The sequence below is a fragment of the Styela clava genome, chromosome 14 (assembly GCF_964204865.1).
Source record: "Styela clava chromosome 14, kaStyClav1.hap1.2, whole genome shotgun sequence".
Lineage (NCBI taxonomy): Eukaryota > Metazoa > Chordata > Ascidiacea > Stolidobranchia > Styelidae > Styela > Styela clava.
The window spans coordinates 798,009-818,645 of record NC_135263.1 but is presented as its reverse complement, the minus strand read 5'-3'; the positions used below and the strand labels follow the sequence as shown (position 1 = coordinate 818,645).

Below are 20,637 nucleotides of genomic sequence, written 5' to 3'. Positions count from 1 at the left end.
GATACAATGCACTATAAAAAAAATATAGCAGTTTTACTATGAATTGCAGGGTAATTTAACCTTTTCAATTAAAAACATGACAATTTTTTACAATTTCTGAATAAGAGAATTGGACTTAGTCATCATCAGCTGGGCTCTATCGGCTTTTTCCGATGACTAAAGAACAGGCGGCCCGCGGGCCACAACCCGGCCCGCCAACCTGTTTAGTGCGGCCCTTGTCAACACTCAGATTTTTCCCATTAAACTTAAAATCCTAAAATGACAGTTTATGTTTAAAAAGGCGCTCACATGAGTAAAAATACATAATGATTTTTGTTCTTCTCGCTGCGATAAATCTTTCGCTGTCTTGCCCGGTGCCTTCATTACTGTAAGGCTAAGCGATAGTTGAGACATAAATTCTTACGACTTTCCAAAACCAATTTGCACCAATCTTGATTGATTTGCTGAAAACCGGACTTTTCATCAATAATCCTTTCATCAAATGAACCAACCGAGATAGATGAGAATGTGCGCGTAAGCAAAGTAAGTCTGTAAAAAGATTCTTCAAGTTATTGTTAGAATTAAGTGGCCGCGTTTATCTACCTTGTTCGGAGCAAAAGGCACGATTAAGCGTCGTGTTACATCATTTTGAAAAAAAATTGCCCCCCCCCCCCAATTTTGGACTGGCTACGGTCTGGTACTGCATTCTTGCATATGGATTGAAAGCATAAATTCCCGTAGTATGTACCAGGTTAGGGCCTAATTTTATTCCGATTTTCCTTATTTTAGTTCTAAATACGATTTCGGGTCTGTTTTAGCCCACTGAACATACCCCCTGTCCATAGGTTTCAGTCCCTTTACACAACTTGATGTAGAGCAGGTGAACAAAATTAGTTACCTCCATATTGGTACACATACTTCTGAAGCGCTGTAGGCTGAGATAAAAAGGTGGTTCCCCAGAAACCCAAAATAGCACAGTTTTGTAATTTAAAAATGATAAGTCACGATGATTAGTCCTATCTTATTCACACCTCGAGTCTCGCCCGCCACCTGCTTAATACGAAATTGTCATACAACATAAATCTATATAAATCCTTCACTGACACGATATCAAACACTCAGCAATAGTATGAAAACCTTAAGGAAATTTGTCATTCACCTCAGCACAGATTCAATAAGCATTGCTGTTAAAAACACGCAGAAGCATGACTTGAATTTATGAGTTATATTGTAATATAAGGTTGCTTATACTTTAAAAATTCATAAATGGGGAACACCTGAAAAGTTTGCTTTGCATTTGGTTAATGTTAAAGGAAACTTAATCTTCGTGAGTCATTTTTAGTTACAACGAATATCGAGGGAAATTTTCGATTTTTTTTAATATTGTGCACGTACGCTAAGAACGGAAATGCGTCATTTGCAATACAGATGGCAAGAAGGCCGGTGGACGATTGGTAACTACTGGCAACAAAATGTTGAAAATTAGTTGCATTTCACTGTATATCGTTTAAACCAGCGATTCCCAATCGGGGCCAGAGCAGTAGGAGGTCATAATGCCAGACGCAAAACTGATTTTTCTTTTTCTTTGACAAGAAAACTCCCTTGAACATGAATTGTTTGAAAATAATGGTATTTGGAATCCACCAATCAAAAAACACAAGTTTCATCATATATATATTTCATTTATTATTATACACAATACAACATAAAACTACTCAAATCAATATTTCCTCCACAAAGCACAACAGCAACATGTTTCCCCTCAATGCGAGAAAACTTTTTCGACAACACAGCAGCCACGGCCACACCTGAAGTAGGCTCGATAACTAATTTCAATCTTTCCCAAACTTGCCTCGTTGCAGATTTAATTTCGTCATCAGAAACGGTTATGACGTCATCAACAAGGTCACGGATGATTGGCCACGTCAATGTATCAATATTAACCCTTGCCCCGTCAGCTACGGTTGAAGAATAGTCCGTCATTTGGGTTAATTCACCTTTCTGCTTCGAAATTTCACAATCGTTAGCGGTGTCAGGTTCTGCGGCGATTATTTTTACCGCAGGATTTATTGCTTTTGCCGCGATGGCAATACCACTTATCATACCGCCACCGCCGACAGGGACGACTATAGTGTCGACATAACGGTCTTGTTCTAAAATCTCAATACCTATGGTTCCCTGTCCCGCTATTACATCGGGGTTCTGGCTGGGGTGGATAAAAACTCCTGAATGTTCTTTGATGATTCGAGCACCGACTTCACTCCGACCTGTGAAATATAATAGATGGTTTTGTTATATCTTTATCACTTTATTATTCCTTTCATTTTTTTTTTATTTATTCTGAAAGAGGGAAGCCGATAAGACGACTTAATCTTTGGCGAACCACGGCCTCTCATACCGTCACCAGTCCAGGTCCGAGTATGGGATTAGTTAGTCAGAAAATTGTTCCTCTCTCGATCTCACTCAAACAAGGCCCCATATCATAGGTTCCCGAAGTGCTCTGCTGCATACGGAGCCCCACGGGCGACGTGAGCTATTCGTTTACTTATTAAAACACTGACTTGGCTAATTTGGTAACTGTCCAAAGAAGTCATTACCGGATTAATAAAATTTGATAACGATAGCGTTGAAATGTGGCAACAATGCAGTAATTCAAATCTTTAATGCCATATTTCGATCACCACCTTGTTGCCACAGTATTAATATGTTTGTCAAGTGTCAAATTTACAGCGTTACTAATTGGTAAGATTGATGTGTTTTTTATTTTTATTTAAATTTACTGTTGTGCTGTAGTTAGAGCTGAATCATCAATAAAATAAATAGATGGTATGAAAGCAAACACCCAAAATAAGTTAATCGGCAGAATTATTCCCGAATTAAAACAAATGTTTAATAAATTGCGACCTGAGTCCAGCTAGAGCTGCGTTAATGACTGATACTTTCCAACATTATTATATAATATTACTATCAAGAAATCATTTATAAATAACGCTCCCTGCAAACACAAAATTTATTCAAACTGGAACAAACCTTTCTGTGTTGAAGGACAGAAGACGACTTTCCCGCCATATTCTCTCACGGCTTCAACTTTACAGAACGACGAAGATTCTGGCATCACTACATAACAGGGAATGTTCAATATGCGAGCTGCTTTGGCTAGCGCCTGGAAAAAATAAGAATCGTTTTTGTTGTTGTTGTGTAAGAACGGTTTCGATCGCGACTTATACAGTGTTCCCAACCTGGGACTCACGAGTCTAGGGCTGGGCATTTTCGAATACCTTGTGATTTCAGAATCGAATCGAATAATATTTTTCGAATCGAATCTCGAATACTTGAAAATATATAATTGTAAGCAACTTTATTATAGTGATTGGTCCTCTCAACAAATGAATTACCGAAGATATAGAATAAATTACCCAGATAGATTACTGAGCGTTCACACAGAATAACAAACACGTTTTATCAATAACTCACTACAGAAAATAGTCATATGTTAGAATTTCGTTGAAAAAATATGACTTCAATGAAAAAAAATTGGGGAATTCACCTCGACCATTAGCGGAAAGATGAAAACAAGATGGCGGCGATTCGAAATTTAGCTCGGAACCGATTCGAATAATTTACTATTCGATTCGAAATGCCCAGCCCTACTCACGACCCAAAACTGGTTCGCCTGGATTATGATAGGAGGATAGGATTCACGTATTTATTCAGGGGAAGAGAAATGCCTATAAGACGGCTTAATCATATGGCAAACCACGACCTCTCGTCCGGTTACCATTTCATGTCGGGTATGGGATTAATTAGTTATTTGTTTTCGAAAGTATGGACTTGATGGTCGAGGAAGCCGTAACCGACCAGCGGTTACGTGAACCACCCTACGGCGGCGAGGAGTCCAGCAATCCTCTCGCACATAACCATCCCGAATGGGATTCGAACCTGCGAACCCACGCAGAGTAATCAGAGGTGCGATGGCGAACGTATTCCTAACGCTTAGCACGATCAGCCACACCGCCGCGCCGATTGCTAGAAAACGGGCTGGGAACCACTGAACTAATTTACAATAATGAATCGGAAAGATAATGGTCCTTCAAAAAATAGTTGCTATTTAGATATTAGTGGGCCGTATGTAAAAAAAATGAATGGGATGGAACCCGGCATGTACCATGTTTCACCAAAAACAAGACCTAGCCTGAATTTTAAAAAGATTTTATTATAAGCCCTCCCTTAGTATGAGACCTAGTCGATAGCGCGAAAAAAACGTGTTATTCATGAGTAAATGGATGACGGATTTCATATTTTGTATATTTGAAAATCTCGTAATTCTCTTCTTTGTAATTTTACTTTTGATGAATGAAAATAAAAAAAACCAAAAATATGTAAGTCCTAGTATTATTTTTCGATAAAAAAATAGAAATAAACACCTGTCTTATTTTCGGGGAAACATGGTATGAGTCGAAAAAAATAGTTCGAATCCTAACCTGTCCGTGGTTGCCACTACTGTGTGTTAGAACGCATGTTGGTTTTACTGATTTTTCTTTCAATTTGAGAATAGCGTTTGTAGCTCCCCTGATTTTAAAAGATCCGGTCTTTTGTAGATTTTCACCTGTGAAATTGAATTAGGATTAGGCCATAATTTCATTCGGATTTTACTCATTTTGGTTCTATTACGAGTTCAGGGCCTAGCCAAGTGGCTCCCGCAGTATTTGTACCTGAAATTATGACCTAACCCTAATCTGGTACACATACCGCGTTCGGTGTCCGCCATCTTGGTTCACATACTACGGGAGCACCGTAAATGGTGGCAATTGGAAATGACAATTCTAACAATTGAGTAAATTCTACTAAAAACTCTGTATCATCAAGCAAACATCTAACTCTGCCAGAGGTACCAGAGCATGTTGATGAAAAGGTAAGTACGCTAGGTTTATATGTAATATTTTCACTTTCACTTCCAGAAATAATCAAATCGGTAAGCTCACTAAAGTATTTGCTAAAAGCAACGTCACATGAGCTCATTTGGAAGAAGCGGATACACATTACGGAGCAAAGTTACGGCGAAGTTTGTAATAATTTTTACAATAAATTTTACACTAAAACCCTTTAAATTAGATTTTATCCCATATTTGAAAAAGCAAAATTCCGGACAGTGCTGAGTATTTCCATGACCTCGTAGTAAAAAATATGCGCACGGTACGAAATAACAATGTCCTATATTAGTAGTGTGCACAGTACGATTGCAAATGCAGTAAAATTCCGGATTCCGGGCATTTAAGCTTTTTTTTTCTTCCTGGACGCAAAATTTAACCCTGAATTCCGAAAATGTCCGGAATCTTCCGGACGGTATGGCAACCCTACTTTAAATAAAACTGCTATTTCTACCTTTGAAAACCATCTTCCTTCCTGCTAAATCGTTGAAATAAGACGACGAAAACATCCCAGTCCTGTGAATGTAAGGCTTGATGGCCCTCATCGCACTTTTAACGTCTTCATAATTGCAACAATACCGCTGCTTAGCTGATGACGAACTCGCCCTAACTTGAGTAATGTTACATCCTAACCTACATGCATCTCTTACTATTTGTCTAGAGATAATATTACTCAGCCCTGACATTTTGAATCTATTTCTTTTCTGCCCTAAAATAGTCCTAGTTTATACAGTCCTACATTCTTGAAATACTTTTCACAAGTTTTGAGTTTTGCTCAATAAGTCTTTCTTACGTCACAAGAAGGTATTGAGATTGAAATTTCATACGATGCCAAATTTTTGATTTATTAAACGCGGGCACTGAGTTAAAAATCATTCAACATTGCGATATCCTATTATTTGGAATATTAAAAAGTTGATAACTGTTGGCATTTTGCTAAATTATGTATATAGAGGATTACTTCGAGAAGAAAATCCTTCAAAAACGGCCTGAAATATTATTGTAAAATAAACTTGAGAGCCCTAAAATTCTCATTATGACATCATAGAGATAGATAAAATCGTAAAGGACTTTCATTTTTGACGAGCTTCTTGAGTGCTATTTATGGCACCCAAAGCATTAGAGTGAGGGTTTTATTATGTAATGGGGTAGGATGGGCAACAAATGTTGTTGTGCGAGTAGGGGCTACACAAGTGTTGTTGACGTTCAGGAGAGAGATGGAAATGTGCAGGTTAGTTAGTGTGCGCTGATACAGGCAATGAAGTAATTTTAATTCGCATGTTTGTTTTTTATATCTGATGTAACTTATAGTTTGGGAAACTTTTATAAATTTGCGTCCTGTGTGTTTGACGTGTGTGTTGCCATTTTTGGTACCACAACGAAGTTCAAAATCAATTATTTCTCGTCCAATGTGAGACGGTCCGAGATCATATCTTGGCAAAAAAAATTGCATAGCAGCGTTCGGATTTCCGGCAACGTGAGTGGATATAATCCCACAGCTAATCTGCTTTTATTCTGCTTGTCTCAGACTAGATAAAGGCACGTTAGATTAAGTTATTGCTCCACCATTCTATGTCCTATATTGTTCACACTTGCTAAATTAGCTTCTCCTAACCTAATATGAAGAAAATTAGTAATCAGTGCAGTATAGTCAATGCGAATAGTCAACCAGTGGCAAACATGGACGCATGTGCGACCCCTTTACAATCTATTTCGTAGGCTTTGAAATGGTAATTCGATTTACTCAACGCCTAGCAATTCTTTGTACTAAGCCTCCGCCACCAATGCAAAAATGTGAAGTTTAGACTGCAATTCCTAACCCAAACTGGATAATTACTAGTTTTCTTAAATTGAGCATTGGCGATTTTTTTGCGGTGACTTTCTACAAAATATCCCACCTAACCAATCGGAAACTGCTCGAAAACCACGACACAAAATGGCCTCGTTGCCAAAACAGACATTGGTAGTTGGTACCGGCGAAAGATTTACCACTAAATGCTTCTTAATATCTGCATGACTTACTCTCTATCCTATCAATAATTTAACTACCAGTAGTGCATAATACGATACATTTTCGATCGCCTATCTTGCACAATCGCGTTTCTCACTGTGTTGCGCGGAAAAAACACTGCTGTTCGGCGAGTTTCTTCGCAGCGTTCCGCGAGACAGGAATCGAAATTGCGACTTAATTGGTCGCCATGGCGATCTCAGTCCCTACTTTGGGTCCCGCATTCGTCTTTGCAAAACAGGCGGACAGGCCTTGCTCTCTAAACAGGCCGGTAGGAAGCCTGGAAAGCATGCGTTCATCGTTCAATATCGTTGACCGTCGGCCTAATTATTTAATTGTCAAGTTAGAACAAATTTTCAAAGTATTACCATAAGTTATCCATAACACGATTTATTATTATCAATTTTACCTTCTAATTTCATGATGTTCCGAGAGGCGAGATAAAAAGCGTAGGTGTTCCGCGACAAAAAGTTCGAGAAACGCTGTTGTACAAGACTGAAGGCAAAAATTGACCACTTTGCGTTGTTTCGTTTCAGTCGAATTCATTAGTTGACTATGAAACGGCTGGACTGGTTCAAGACCTTGATTTATTTGCTGGAATTGATTTTGAAAGGAAAGCAACATTAGCTTCTGCAGAAGAGGTTGAACAAGAGGAAGAATCAAATGAAGGATTTGGGCTGCTGGGATTCACGGTGAGAAATCATTGACATTTGTACTTGAAAATATTTTTACATCTCGCCATTTCCCAGACAATGTTGTCTGAATAATTTCTAGTCTCGTTTCAATGAAAAAATTGTATTGTTGGGATTTGCGATAGAAAATTATTTTTAAATTTAGTAAACGATTTGAACTCAATTTTTTTAAGTTGTAGTCTCCTGACATCTCTTTTGCTAATTATATTCAGTTATATAGCATTTATTGTGCCGGTGGTTTTTTATCAGTGTGACGACCCTTGTTTTGCTTGTTAAATGACTTCATGTAATATGCTTCCATATTTGGTATTCTAGGACCCTTGTTTTATCTGTTAAATGACGTCATGTGATATCGTTTCCATATTTGGTAGTCTAGCAGTTTAGACGCTGCGACACGGTCGATCGGTTCTCGGGGGCAGCGTGGTCTGTTGGTGTATGGTGTGCGACAGAGGGCAGTCGTCTGAGTGTTTCGGTTTGATTGGTGGGTTTTGAATGTCTGTGTGAATGCCTCTGGTCTTCAGGGATGTTTGTCTGTGTTGTGTGCCTGTCGGATGTTTTGTGCTGGACAGTGGGCTGACGTAGGGACCATGTTATTGTTCTTACCAGTACAGCGCCATTACAGTTCATTTACCGTAGTGTTGTATTTTCAGTTTTATCGTGGAATTAGCTTTAATCAGTATTGTTCAAATGTTGTGCACCTATAGAATTGTTCATAGTCTTTTTAAATGCCTGTCATAAGTTACTTTCGGCCTGTTTTGCAAATTGCAGTAGCTAGTTCATTGTACCAGATTCTAGGGGTCATTTGGTTTTTTATTCAGAGTTGTCTTGGATTTCAGGGTTGGTCAGTGTTTTTGTTGTGTATGTGGTCTTTCTTGCATTTTACTGCCTGGTATCTGTTATTTTTATTTTATGCTTTTCGTTCCTTTGGGGAGTGTTTGGTTGTTTTGGATCGTTTACTGTTCGAGTTGTTAATAAATGACATAAAATAGCATAAAGACTTGGACTATTGAGAGAAAACTTGACGTCAGATCATATTAGAAGATATTCTGAACCTGGATAATTATTTCAAACATTGCCGGTACGCTACAATTTTTGGCGAGCACGCCAGGATATTTTTTATGAACTATGATTTTGTTTCTCTTACTTGGACTAATGGATGATATGTCAAGGCCCTGGTCAATAACGTGCCTGTTTTGTTTTTGATTGATACCAGTGCGGGTGTCTGGCTCATTGACACCGCTGTTTACTCGACGTTGCAGGAGAATTCGAACATTTCGGGGCTGCATCCTGTTCCAGTGCCACTCCGTACTGCCGGTTGCGAGTCATTGGTGTCTCATGGTGTACTTGATGTCAACCTGACGATTGAAAGGTGGTCTGTGGAGCATACAGTTGTGGTCGTCGATCCAGGGTCACGTGCGGGTGTCTCGCTCATAGACACTGCTGTTTACTGGACGTTGCGGGAAATTCGGTTCGGGTGTCTCGCTCATAGACACCGCTGTTTACTCGACGTTGCAGGAAATTCGGACATTTCAGAACTGTATTCTTTTCCAGTACCATTGCTTACTGCCAGTGGCGAGTCGTTAGTGTCTCATGGTGCACTTGATGTCAACCTGACGATTGAAAGCTGGCCTTTGGAGCATACCGTTGCCGTCGCCGATCTAGGGTCACGGATGGACTATCTTGGCAAATTCGTCGCATCGTTTTGTTCTTGAGGGACAGGATGTTAAGGTACAGCACCAAACAGTTTCTCCCTGCTGTCATGGGACTATATTTGAAGATGTGGTTATACCGGCCGCTCGGGACTGGTTCTAGTTCAGCTACAACAGCCTTGGCCGTCCGGAGATCCAACATAGTAGCCGTTGTTGAGCCAGTGGAGATATGCAACATCAATTTGGTCGTTTCGATGACGTTGGTGGACTCAATCCCGAATGACAAACTTTACGGATGCTTAAGCGTGAGGGTAGACGGCCTCTATATTTTAAAGACATTTGTGGACATATTTTGGTTTTGACTACTGCTTTTCGTGTTTCAAATATTTTTTTTAGAGATGAAAACATTCTTTCATAATGTTCCATCTAGAAGAGGGGGGTAATGTGACGACCCTTGTTTTGCTTGTTAAATGACTTCATGTAATATGCTTCCATATTTGGTATTCTAGGACCCTTGTTTTATCTGTTAAATGACGTCATGTGATATCGTTTCCATATTTGGTAGTCTAGCAGTTTAGACGCTGCGACACGGTCGATCGGTTCTCGGGGGCAGCGTGGTCTGTTGGTGTATGGTGTGCGACAGAGGGCAGTCGTCTGAGTGTTTCGGTTTGATTGGTGGGTTTTGAATGTCTGTGTGAATGCCTCTGGTCTTCAGGGATGTTTGTCTGTGTTGTGTGACTGTCGGATGTTTTGTGCTGGACAGTGGGCTGACGTAGGGACCATGTTATTGTTCTTACCAGTACAGTGCCATTACAGTTCATTTACCGTAGTGTTGTATTTTCAGTTTTATCGTGGAATTAGCTTTAATCAGTATTGTTCAAATGTTGTGCACCTACAGAATTGTTCATAGTCTTTTTAAATGCCTGTCATAAGTTACTTTAGGCCTGTTTTGCAAATTGCAGTAGCTAGTTCATTGTACCAGATTCTAGGGGTCATTTGGTTTTTTATTCAGAGTTGTCTTGGATTTCAGGGTTGGTCAGTGTTTTTGTTGTGTATGTGGTCTTTCTTGCATTTTACTGCCTGGTATCTGTTATTTTTATTTTATGCTTTTCGTTCCTTTGGGGAGTGTTTGGTTGTTTTGGATCGTTTACTGTTCGAGTTGTTACTAAATGACATAAAATAGCATAAAGACTTGGACTATTGAGAGAAAACTTGACGTCAGATCATATTAGAAGATATTCTGAACCTGGATAATTATTTCATACATTGCCGGTTCACTCCTAATTCGGGGTGTAGTGCCTTCGACAAACTCTTGTTGAAAAAGAAGTTGCCGCGAAGCCGTACGTTATGGCACCATTATCCCATTGGATAAAATTATCGTTTGTGTTTATGTACCACATCAATGTCGCGAATCCTCGCTATAAAGCCTATTAGGAATCTGTAATCATATGTGGACCCCCAACTTACATGGTGTATTTTCTTAAGATTGTTTGGGGGCGGAGTCTCCACATTATCCAAAATTGAGATTGTTGGAATTGTGGTAGAAAACCACCTTTCATTTTGCCGGTTCCTGTACATGTTTTACTGAATAATTTTAAGTTTCGCTTAAACGGAGAAATCGAATCCTTAGAATTTCCTGTAGGATATGTGAAAATTTGCTTTGTTGGGTTCCGTTCAACCTGGTTACTTGTCTGGCAATGAAATGCGTTTTTAATTTCTTCTGTGAAATTTGTCACAACGAAAAGTATGCAGCAATAAAAAAAAGGCAAAATTGGCTAAAAATGACATGTGTTTAATGAGGACGATGATGATATTGGTATTAATTAATTTTTGCGCATCTCACTATTTTTTTTTATACAACCATGTATTTAATACAAACAGTTCGATCAAGCAAGAACACGGGTATCGCAAGAATATTTAGGCAAAGATTGTTGTATGTAATAACTTTATAATGTTATTCATTATGCCAGTGCTCTTCAACCGGGTATGCGGTATACCCAAGTGTATACCGGACCATAATTTAGGTATACAACTGATAAAGGGTATACGAAGGGTGTACAGCCAAAGTCAGGGAATCTAAATTCTGATATAATAAATTATAAAATATTCAAGCGGAGGCAACAATGCAAACGCGGTGCACATGAAATATAAAATGTCAGTTGCCGCAAAGAACCGACGTGAGCACATTGTTACATCACAAATACTAATAGATAGATAATGCGGTCACGTGTCAGGGTTGGTGATTTCGGCTGCCGTGCACTTCGTTTGATTTACGTTGAACATTATTCCCGTTAGCGCTCAGGCCGTCAGTCAAATTCATACCTGGCGGACACTAGCCTATTAGATTGCATGATGATGTTGCAGTACAATATGTGTTTAAAATTTAATGTTAATTCAAGCCTTGAATAAACAATTATATTTGTGAGGTATACAAAGCTCTTGAAAAGTTGTAAAAGGTATACCACGATAAAAAAGGATGAAGAACACTGCATTATGCTAATGATTTTTCAATTAAATAATAAACAAGAGGGCTATGCTCATTTATGTGGTAAAAACTGAATATCCCATCATCAATTCCCCGAAAATCACATTTTGATGACGTCATATAACACAAAACGAATCCCATAGAGCTCATAAAAATATTTGAAATGAACAAAAGTAATAGCCTTCTAGCGAAAAACACAATCTGAAAATTTCAAAGAACTTGGTCCAGGTATTAAAAAGAAAAGCGGTCTTCAAATTAACGATACGAAGAAGAATACCAAGAACAACAAAACATAATAACAAAACGATCCCAGGGCCACTCCGTTATCAAATACCTTCTCCCTGTGTATAATAAATATGTCAGGCAACGCGAAATCGGTAAGCCCGTTTAAAAATATTATCTGTGTGGTTTGAAAACGTCTAATGGACCTTTCCCCGACCTTTGACCCCCGGAAAATTCTTCCTATACTTTACCATTGCAAAATTTTCGGGGCTATTTTAAGAGTGCTTTTGCGAAATGGCGCCGGTAAAATTGGGTATGTGTTTCAAACCATCATTAGGATCCATCGCATATAACAATCTGTTTTTTAAAAGTACCGGTAAAGAATCTTAGCCTAGTCTATCACAGCTATTTCTACACTAATTTTTTATTACTGCAATGAAATGAAAACTCCTAGAAAGACAGAGTGATCATTGAATTATCTGATTTATATTTAAGTTTCCGAAACACAACTGAAAACTAACGAATATAGTCCAAAAACGCGAAAACGAGGTAATGTTTACGACCACGCTTGAAAATCTGTCTGAGTGAGAAAAGTGTCTGAGCGGATGCAAAAAGGGAGCATTGTTACGTCACTTTTTGCATCTTGCTGATTGGCCAATGTCACGAAGTAAACAAGGAAGTCGATGCTCGGGGAGAGGTCCATATAAGTGCATCGAAGACCGTTGCCAGAAAATAGCGTACACCTAAAATTCTGCTAGACGACAACCCGGGGGTTTCCCTATACATTTTAGTTTAATCACGAGTCACGAGATAGGCTGACAAAGAATGTTCTAGGCGCTAGGATATGTCAACATTACGCCGAGCGCTTTGAAAGGCATTCTGGCAGCTGTGCAAGGTATGTCTTATGATATAGTCATATGATTAACATTTAATCAGGCAAATTATGATTATCGTACTCACAGTAGGGCGGGCCTATTTCATCGAGAAAAGCTGACATACTATATGAAGGCATTTTTAGCCTATTTGAGTGTCTTGTTCAATATTTTATTGTACGATATTGGCTAAAGTTTATGCGTATAGGCCATGTTTTATCGAAAATACCACCTACCCTGAAAATAAGACCTGGTCTGAATTTTAAAATGTAATTTTATTATAAGCTCTGCCCTTAAAATAAGACCTGGTCAATAACGTGGAATATTTGCAGTTATTTTGAATAAAACGTGTTATTTATAAGTAAATGGATATCGGACCTCATATTTTGTAGATTCTAAAAACTCGTATATCTCTACTTTATAATTTTGTTTTTGATAAATAAAAAAGACACCCCCTAAAAAAACGCCTTAGTGTTATTTTTCGGAGGAAAATTGAAATGTCTAGACCATGTCTTATTTTCGGGGCAACACGGTGTCCTATCACCGTGAATTATTGGACTCGAATTGTACATATCAATCATTTTATTGTTATCAATTTTGTTGTGATGAAATAGCTTATCTCCTCACCTAGTCAACCAATTGATTGCAAATTTTCAGCATTTGACAAGGATAACAATTGTCTCACTTGAACCCGATATTTTACTTAAAATTTTGATGTTTTACTTTTATTGATGGATAGCAAATATTTTGCATTCCGTTCGATTATCTCGATATTGCTCGTCCGCCGATCTTTTCAGCAAACTCGATTGGAACCCGATTTTTTTACCTAGAATTTTGATGCATTACTTTTATTGGTGGATAGCGATTATTTCACATTGCTCGATTATCTCGCAAATTATCATTACAGCAAATAGGATGCTCAGCGCAAGCTTTACCATGCGCACCCCTCGTGTCTTTATATATCGGAGAATTGTCCTCTTTTTTTTGAAGATGATAAGATTTTCTCTGTGTCCCGTGGAACCTCATATTTTACCCAAATTTTGATGTTTCATATTAATTAAAAAGAAAATATTCCGTATTGCTCGAAATCTTGATATCGGTGGCCCGGCGATCTTTTCAGCAAATATGATGCTCAGCTCTGGCCTTAACGTATGTGTATGTATGTATGTTTATTCGTCTCGTAAAAGCAATATAAAAGAGTAAGTGCTTATAAATACTGAAGACGGGATGTATGCACAAGACCATATTGGCCTAAAACACAGATGTGCGGCATACACCCCTTTGATTTATATAAATTATAATAGGGTAAATCAAATATGTACAATATGGTCCTTTATACAGGCAGTTGTGCGAGGAGGGTGGGTGGATGCGGTAACAGGGATATGGGTGGAGTGTACAAAACTGTTTGTACAAAGGAGTTTGTTAGACAAAACAACATCTATAAATAGAGACACAACACAACATGAAACACAATGCATATGAATATAGTAATAAAAAATTTTTTTAAAAAAAAAAAAAAAAAATTAAGAATTTGGATGAATGTACAATACCATTGAGTGATGATACCACATACTATAAAACGCGGGAATGGTCAAGTTTAAAGGGTGTGTACATATATGGTGTGCACCACTCAAGGGCGACAGTGTTATAAGTGCGGATGCCGATGTGAGACTTTCGTTCCCATATATTATAGCATTGCCACCTTGTAATTTTTGCTCGTAATAGCAGTTTTGCACGCCTTCGGCGCTTGTTGAATTACCTTTCACTAAGCAAATATTTCTCTCAAACGAAATGTTATATAAATAAATATTTCGCTAATGTTGGATAGCTCACGCGGTTCGAAAGGTCGCTTGTGTAGTTGTTCGTCAATGCTTTGAAATTATATGCAAAAGAATAGAGCAAAGCTTAAATAGATGAACACGAAGATCCCAAACCAGGTCCGTTGCGGTAGCTGAAAGCCGATTTCGCTAAATAGATTGGCGGACAACGATCAAAGGACGCATTTTTGAACTATGCCATGGGCGCCATTTTACGTAGATACGCCACTGCCGATCAGTATCTACTGCCATCCCTGTAGAGATGTACTACCCTATCATAGCGACCCATGATATCGATAATATAGCTTTTAGGTTGGGTCAGTGGTTACATACTACCAGTACTTTTCCATTTTTGGTTGGGGATAGAGATACTCCAATAATAAATACGCTGATGACAATTCAAATATATATCGATTATCGCTGTGTACGGCGAATCGATTAGACACATACAAAGCAAATAACATTCTCACGAGAACAAATAAACTTTAATTTGCGGGATCTTAACTCCGTAACGATTCTATTTGTTCAACCTTCAGGACATCATTCATAAACGCGGAGTGGAAATATTATTGCCTTTGCAGTGTAGCTTGCCCATTTACTGCGCTCTTTCCCTTCTCCTTCCTGTTGCATTATTCCTGACACTGTTAACTTTTTCAAGTCGAGTGTCAACCCCTGTGTTTACTGGCACGTACTGCTATTTATTGGCAAAGATTTAGGTATAACTATAAGCTAATATGGTGTCAGTGACCGATTAAAACTGTTGTCTTAGTAATGACTTTAGGCTGAGGCTTGTCGCACTTTCGTATTGGGAGAGGGGAAAACGAGAACAGGAAAAACATGGACAAAAACTTTTCAAAAAATACATTTGATATTTTTGGTAGATAGATATCTTTTTGCTGTATTCGGCATGTATAAGTAATGCTAATGCGCTAATGCGCCCTTGTGGTCGTTGCAACTCTTCTGTCAGAAAGAACTCTTTCTACTTTTAGTTGAAGCCTTGGGACCCTGCTACAAGCAAACTTGCGATTCTTCTATCAGTACTCTTCCCACTTTCAGTTGAGGACTCGGGACCTTGCTTTGAGCAAACTAGCAACTCTTCTATCAGTACTCTTTTTATTTTTATTGGACGTTCAATGCTTTGCCTTAATGCAAACTTGCAACTTTTCTATCAGTACTCTTTTCACTTTTGGTTGATAGCTTGGTACCTTGCTTTGAGCAAGCTTGCAACTCTTCTATTATTACTCAACGATTGTTTGCATAAAGCACCTTACGGATCTGTTGAGTGTTTGCATAAACCATCCAACGTAACCAACGAGTGTTTGCATAAAACACCTTACGTAACCATTGAGTGTTTGCATAAACCATCCAACGTAACCAACGAGTGTTTGCATAAAACACCTTACGTAACCATTGAGTGTTTGCATAAACCATCCAACGTAACCAACGAGTGTTTGCATAAACCATCTTATGTAACCAACGAGTGTTTGCATAAACCACCTTACTTAACCGTTGATTGTTTGCATAAACCATCCAACGTAACCAACGAGTGTTTGCATAAACCATCCAACGTAACCAGCGAGTGTTTGCATAAACCATCTTATGTAACCAACGAGTGTTTGCATGAACCATCTTATGTAACCAACGAGTGTTTGAATAAACCATTCTGTGCAACCAACGAGTGTTTGCATAAACCACCTTACGTAACCGTTGAGTGTTTGCATAAACAATCCGACGTAACCAACGAATGTTTGCATAAACCATCCAACGTAACCAACGAGTGTTTGCATAAACCACCTTACGTAACCGTTGAGTGTTTGCATAAACAATCCGACGTAACCAACGAATGTTTGCATAAACCATCCAACGTAACCAACGAGTGTTTGCATAAACCACCTTACGTAACCATTGAGTGTTTGCATAAACCATCCAACGTAACCAGCGAGTGTTTGCATAAATCATCTTATGTAACCAACGAGTGTTTGCAAAAACCACCTTACGTAACCATTGAGTGTTTGCATAAACCATCCAACGTAACCAGCGAGTGTTTGCATAAACCATCTTATGTAACCAACGAGTGTTTGCATGAACCATCTTATGTAACCAACGAGTGTTTGAATAAACCATTCTGTGCAACCAACGAGTGTTTGCATAAACCACCTTACGTAACCGTTGAGTGTTTGCATAAACAATCCGACGTAACCAACGAATGTTTGCATAAACCATCCAACGTAACCAACGAGTGTTTGCATAATCCATCTTATGTAACCAACGAGTGTTTGCATAAACCATCCAACGTAACCAGCGAGTGTTTGCATAAACCATCTTATGTAACCAACGAGTGTTTGCATGAACCATCTTATGTAACCAACGAGTGTTTGAATAAACCATTCTGTGCAACCAACGAGTGTTTGCATAAACCACCTTACTTAACCGTTGATTGTTTGCATGAACCATCCAACGTAACCAACGAGTGTTTGCATAAACCACTTTACGTAACCGTTGAGTGTTTGCATAAAGAATCCGACGTAACCAACGAATGTTTGCATAAACCATCCAACGTAACCAGCGAGTGTTTGCATAAATCATCTTATGTAACCAACGAGTATTTGAATAAACTATCCAACGTAATCGACGAGTGCTTGCATAAACGACCCGGTACTCCTGAAGTATGTAAACCCAGATGGAGGACACCAGAACGTTTAGGCCATGATAATTTTATTCCAATTTTCCCTATTTTAGTTCTATTACGAGTTCGGGGACTGGCAAAGCGACCATCTTGGTTCACATACTTCGGTACCGACGATCCTACGTTACCGACAGTGTTTGCATGAACCATCTTGCGGCGGCGAGAAGTCTAGCAATCTTGTCGCATATGATTATCCTCTACGTCCGAGATTAGGACAACCAAATTACGACTATAGTTTTATGGATATAAATATAAATTTCCGTTGGAAATAACGATGAAAATAACGTCATAATGACCCCAAATGTTACGTTTTGCTTTCATATTATTGTGTAAACGTCAGCTGTTGTAAATAACCTGTTTTTAATCATAGTTTTCCATATTGAGTTTTTGGCCTCCGGACGTGTAACCAAGTCTATTATTTGTAACTGACCCACCTAGAGAAGTTACTGCCCACCCCTGCGTCAAGATCTACTGATCGTCGAGTTACTGTGACTTCATGTCTATCTTTTCATAATCAACTTCACTTTTGTTGCCCTCTTCAAAAAATCGACGAATGAGTTTATATTTATTTTTGAGTATTAATCTCTATTCTATATCTATTTCAGCCAGTGTGAGATTTCGGTCATGGGATCAGGGGTATATCAAACTTTTCTGTTGCTTGGGGCGAGTTTCCGATAATGATGCCCCTTATACCTAGCTTCAAACATAATTTGGGAGATAAACAAATAATAGATGTTGTTATATGAGAGAAAGAATAAAGGTCAATTAGGAGTGAAATGATGTATTATTTAAATCATCAAACTGACCCCAATAACGTGCTGCCCGGGGCGGTTGACCCTATGGCCCCACTCTGGACACGCCCGGATTTAAAATCGACTCACGATGTTAACCTCTAACCGCGGACCATCGCGATTATAGCCTTACTACTATGAGATCATTTTTCTATAAACTTCGGTCAGATTTACATAAAACATATTTTTCTAACAAAAATTTTTATGTTTTGATGACATTTTTACCAAAAATACTTGGTATCGTCAAGTTTAAATAGGTTAACGTATTTTGATACAGACGATTTTTTAAAATTTACATAATATAATTTGCCAATGCTAATACCAGAATTAAAACTAAGTTTATATATAACGCCCTGTAAACACGATAGTATTTTTACGACGCTCCAGAAGTGTGTGTACCAACATAGCGGTAACTAATTTTGTTCTCCACATCAAGTTGTGTAAAAGGACGGAAGCCTAATAGAACTAAAATAAGGAAAATCGGAATGAAATTATGGCCCAATCCTAACCTGGTACACATAGTACGGGAGCACCTCTTTTGCAGTGCAGACGAGCCCCTGCTTCCGATTTAAACTTTAGATTTTAACACGCGGCGTCAATCTAATTAAGTTTAATACTTTAACCGCGGCCATCGCGAGTATTGTCCTCTTTTTTTGTCATTGCCTGTTCTTATCTTTTTTAATCCCTTCTTTTCTCTCACAGCCCGCATCAAAAATTCATCGCAAAAGTCGGATAATGATTGTCGATTCAACTGATCTGCCTGAACACAGCAAGCGATTGAAAGGGAACAAATGAGATGAGATTATTTTATTGATATATCTTGGAATTATAAAACTGGGAAATACACTGCATCGTAAAAGTTAATTCCGATATCTGACTTTTCTATGACGTGCAACGTTGTCGGCTACATAATATGTAGTGCAGTGGTTCTCATTCCCAAACTTTTCAAGCCTTTATAGAGTTTGTCAAGTCTCGCGCCCACCTCAAAAATAATTAACTAACTAACAAGAAGCTACAAATAACACATAGTAAGGCGAAAGTAATTTTTATTTAAAAGCACGTTGAAAATATGTTGATGGAACGTAAATTATTAGAGATTATTACTTGGAATAACCATTTATTAACTGAGCATGCTTGGGCTGGAACGCCCGTATTTCATATATTCCATACCAATGAAGAGTTCTGTGTATGCGTCTCCATTATGTAAAGTTTAGAATTTTTCTGAAATCGTGAATCACGAAAACGAATTAGTATTAAAAGATATACCGAACTTATCAAGCAAACTTATATCGTTTGCTTCTTATCAGCTGTTCGTGTGCTTACTATCAATAACGAAGCAGAGAAACTTAGAAATAAGAAAAATGAGAAAAGTTATCCGCACTCCTTTTGGATATATTTTGTGAATATACCTTATTATGAATAAAGTTGTAACAACCGCATTCTATCAAAGAGCGGCAAAATGCCTTGGCACACCCTTCGATTAAACTAAAATGACTTACAGGGAGATCGCGAGCTTGTCAGCAGAGCTATATAAGTAGATATATAACTACAACATGTTGCTAACTGGTGGGTTCGCGCAAATCTGTTCTTGTCATGCCGTGAGAATCAGTTAGCCCGCTCTTGTTTTAGACGTTAGACGACCGCAGCAGATGGATAGCGTGCACCGCAGCTGGCGGCTAGCGTCATATTTGGCGTTTCCATTGTTTTGTATTGAATTTATGCAAAGCGTGTCAAGTCAATGTAGCTTAGGTCAGTGGTCTTCAAACTTTTCATGACGCGACCCCATTTCAAAAAATTATGACGTATGATGAGCATTGGCGCCCCCAAAGTATATTTATTGAAATGAAAAAAATAAAACCAATAAAAACTGATCACACTTTTAACCGATTGCTTCTCTTTGCAGAGCTTTTGAGATTGTGGCGTAATGTAGCTTAAGCTTCTTATCGATAAAACTTTTTGACAAACAGCGCATTTCGTTTAGCACTTTATTTCGGTTAAACCATGCTTTAAAAAAGGATTGATTACATGACCCATTCTTCTGTTTATCAGCCATTTGTGAAACTTAGCAAACAATAAAGCAAAAGCAACGATCATAGTCCATTACAGTGAAAACACAGCAACTGTTTACTTTAAAATTTGAATTATTGTCGTTACACAATAGCCTTATTATAGTTTCTCGAGTTTCTGGTTAGCTTAAAAGTACTAACGGCATTCATTTGTTGCTTTTATGCTATTTAGCTGTATAATTAAAGTGAATATTTCATGACATAACTGTAATACATGCTACAGTATATTCCATTTTTTTGTCATAGACTTAGAGTTATAAAAAATTTAGTAAATTGGCTAGATATATTGCCTCGGTATCTCGATTTTGGGAAAAATTACGCAAAAACTGCTATTCCGTTTGTTAATATTTGAAACTCCTCTCAAATAGTCAGCAATATCGAAAGGGCCGTAGAAAAACATCCCGAAATCGGTCAGAATGAAGCAATATAAGTTTTACCAATG

The 20,637-nt window shown here is 38.3% G+C and overlaps 2 protein-coding genes across 2 annotated transcripts; one reads left to right on the top strand and one right to left on the bottom strand.

Moving 5' to 3' along the window:
- Positions 1 to 1,634: 1,634 nt before the first annotated feature.
- On the bottom strand, positions 1,635 to 5,670 carry LOC120340946 (serine racemase-like). The gene is made up of 4 exons (XM_078119911.1): positions 5,362 to 5,670; positions 4,461 to 4,585; positions 3,010 to 3,142; positions 1,635 to 2,246 (listed from the first exon to the last, which is right to left on the bottom strand). The coding sequence occupies exons 1-4, from the start codon at positions 5,591 to 5,593 to the stop codon at positions 1,669 to 1,671; spliced, it is 1,068 nt and encodes a 355-aa protein (XP_077976037.1). The 5' UTR covers positions 5,594 to 5,670; the 3' UTR covers positions 1,635 to 1,668.
- A 326-nt stretch (positions 5,671 to 5,996) lies between these two features.
- LOC120341442 (uncharacterized) lies at positions 5,997 to 18,993 on the top strand. Its single transcript, XM_039409947.2, has 3 exons — positions 5,997 to 6,138; positions 7,452 to 7,607; positions 18,832 to 18,993. The coding sequence occupies exons 1-3, from the start codon at positions 6,061 to 6,063 to the stop codon at positions 18,922 to 18,924; spliced, it is 327 nt and encodes a 108-aa protein (XP_039265881.2). The 5' UTR covers positions 5,997 to 6,060; the 3' UTR covers positions 18,925 to 18,993.
- Positions 18,994 to 20,637: the final 1,644 nt, after the last annotated feature.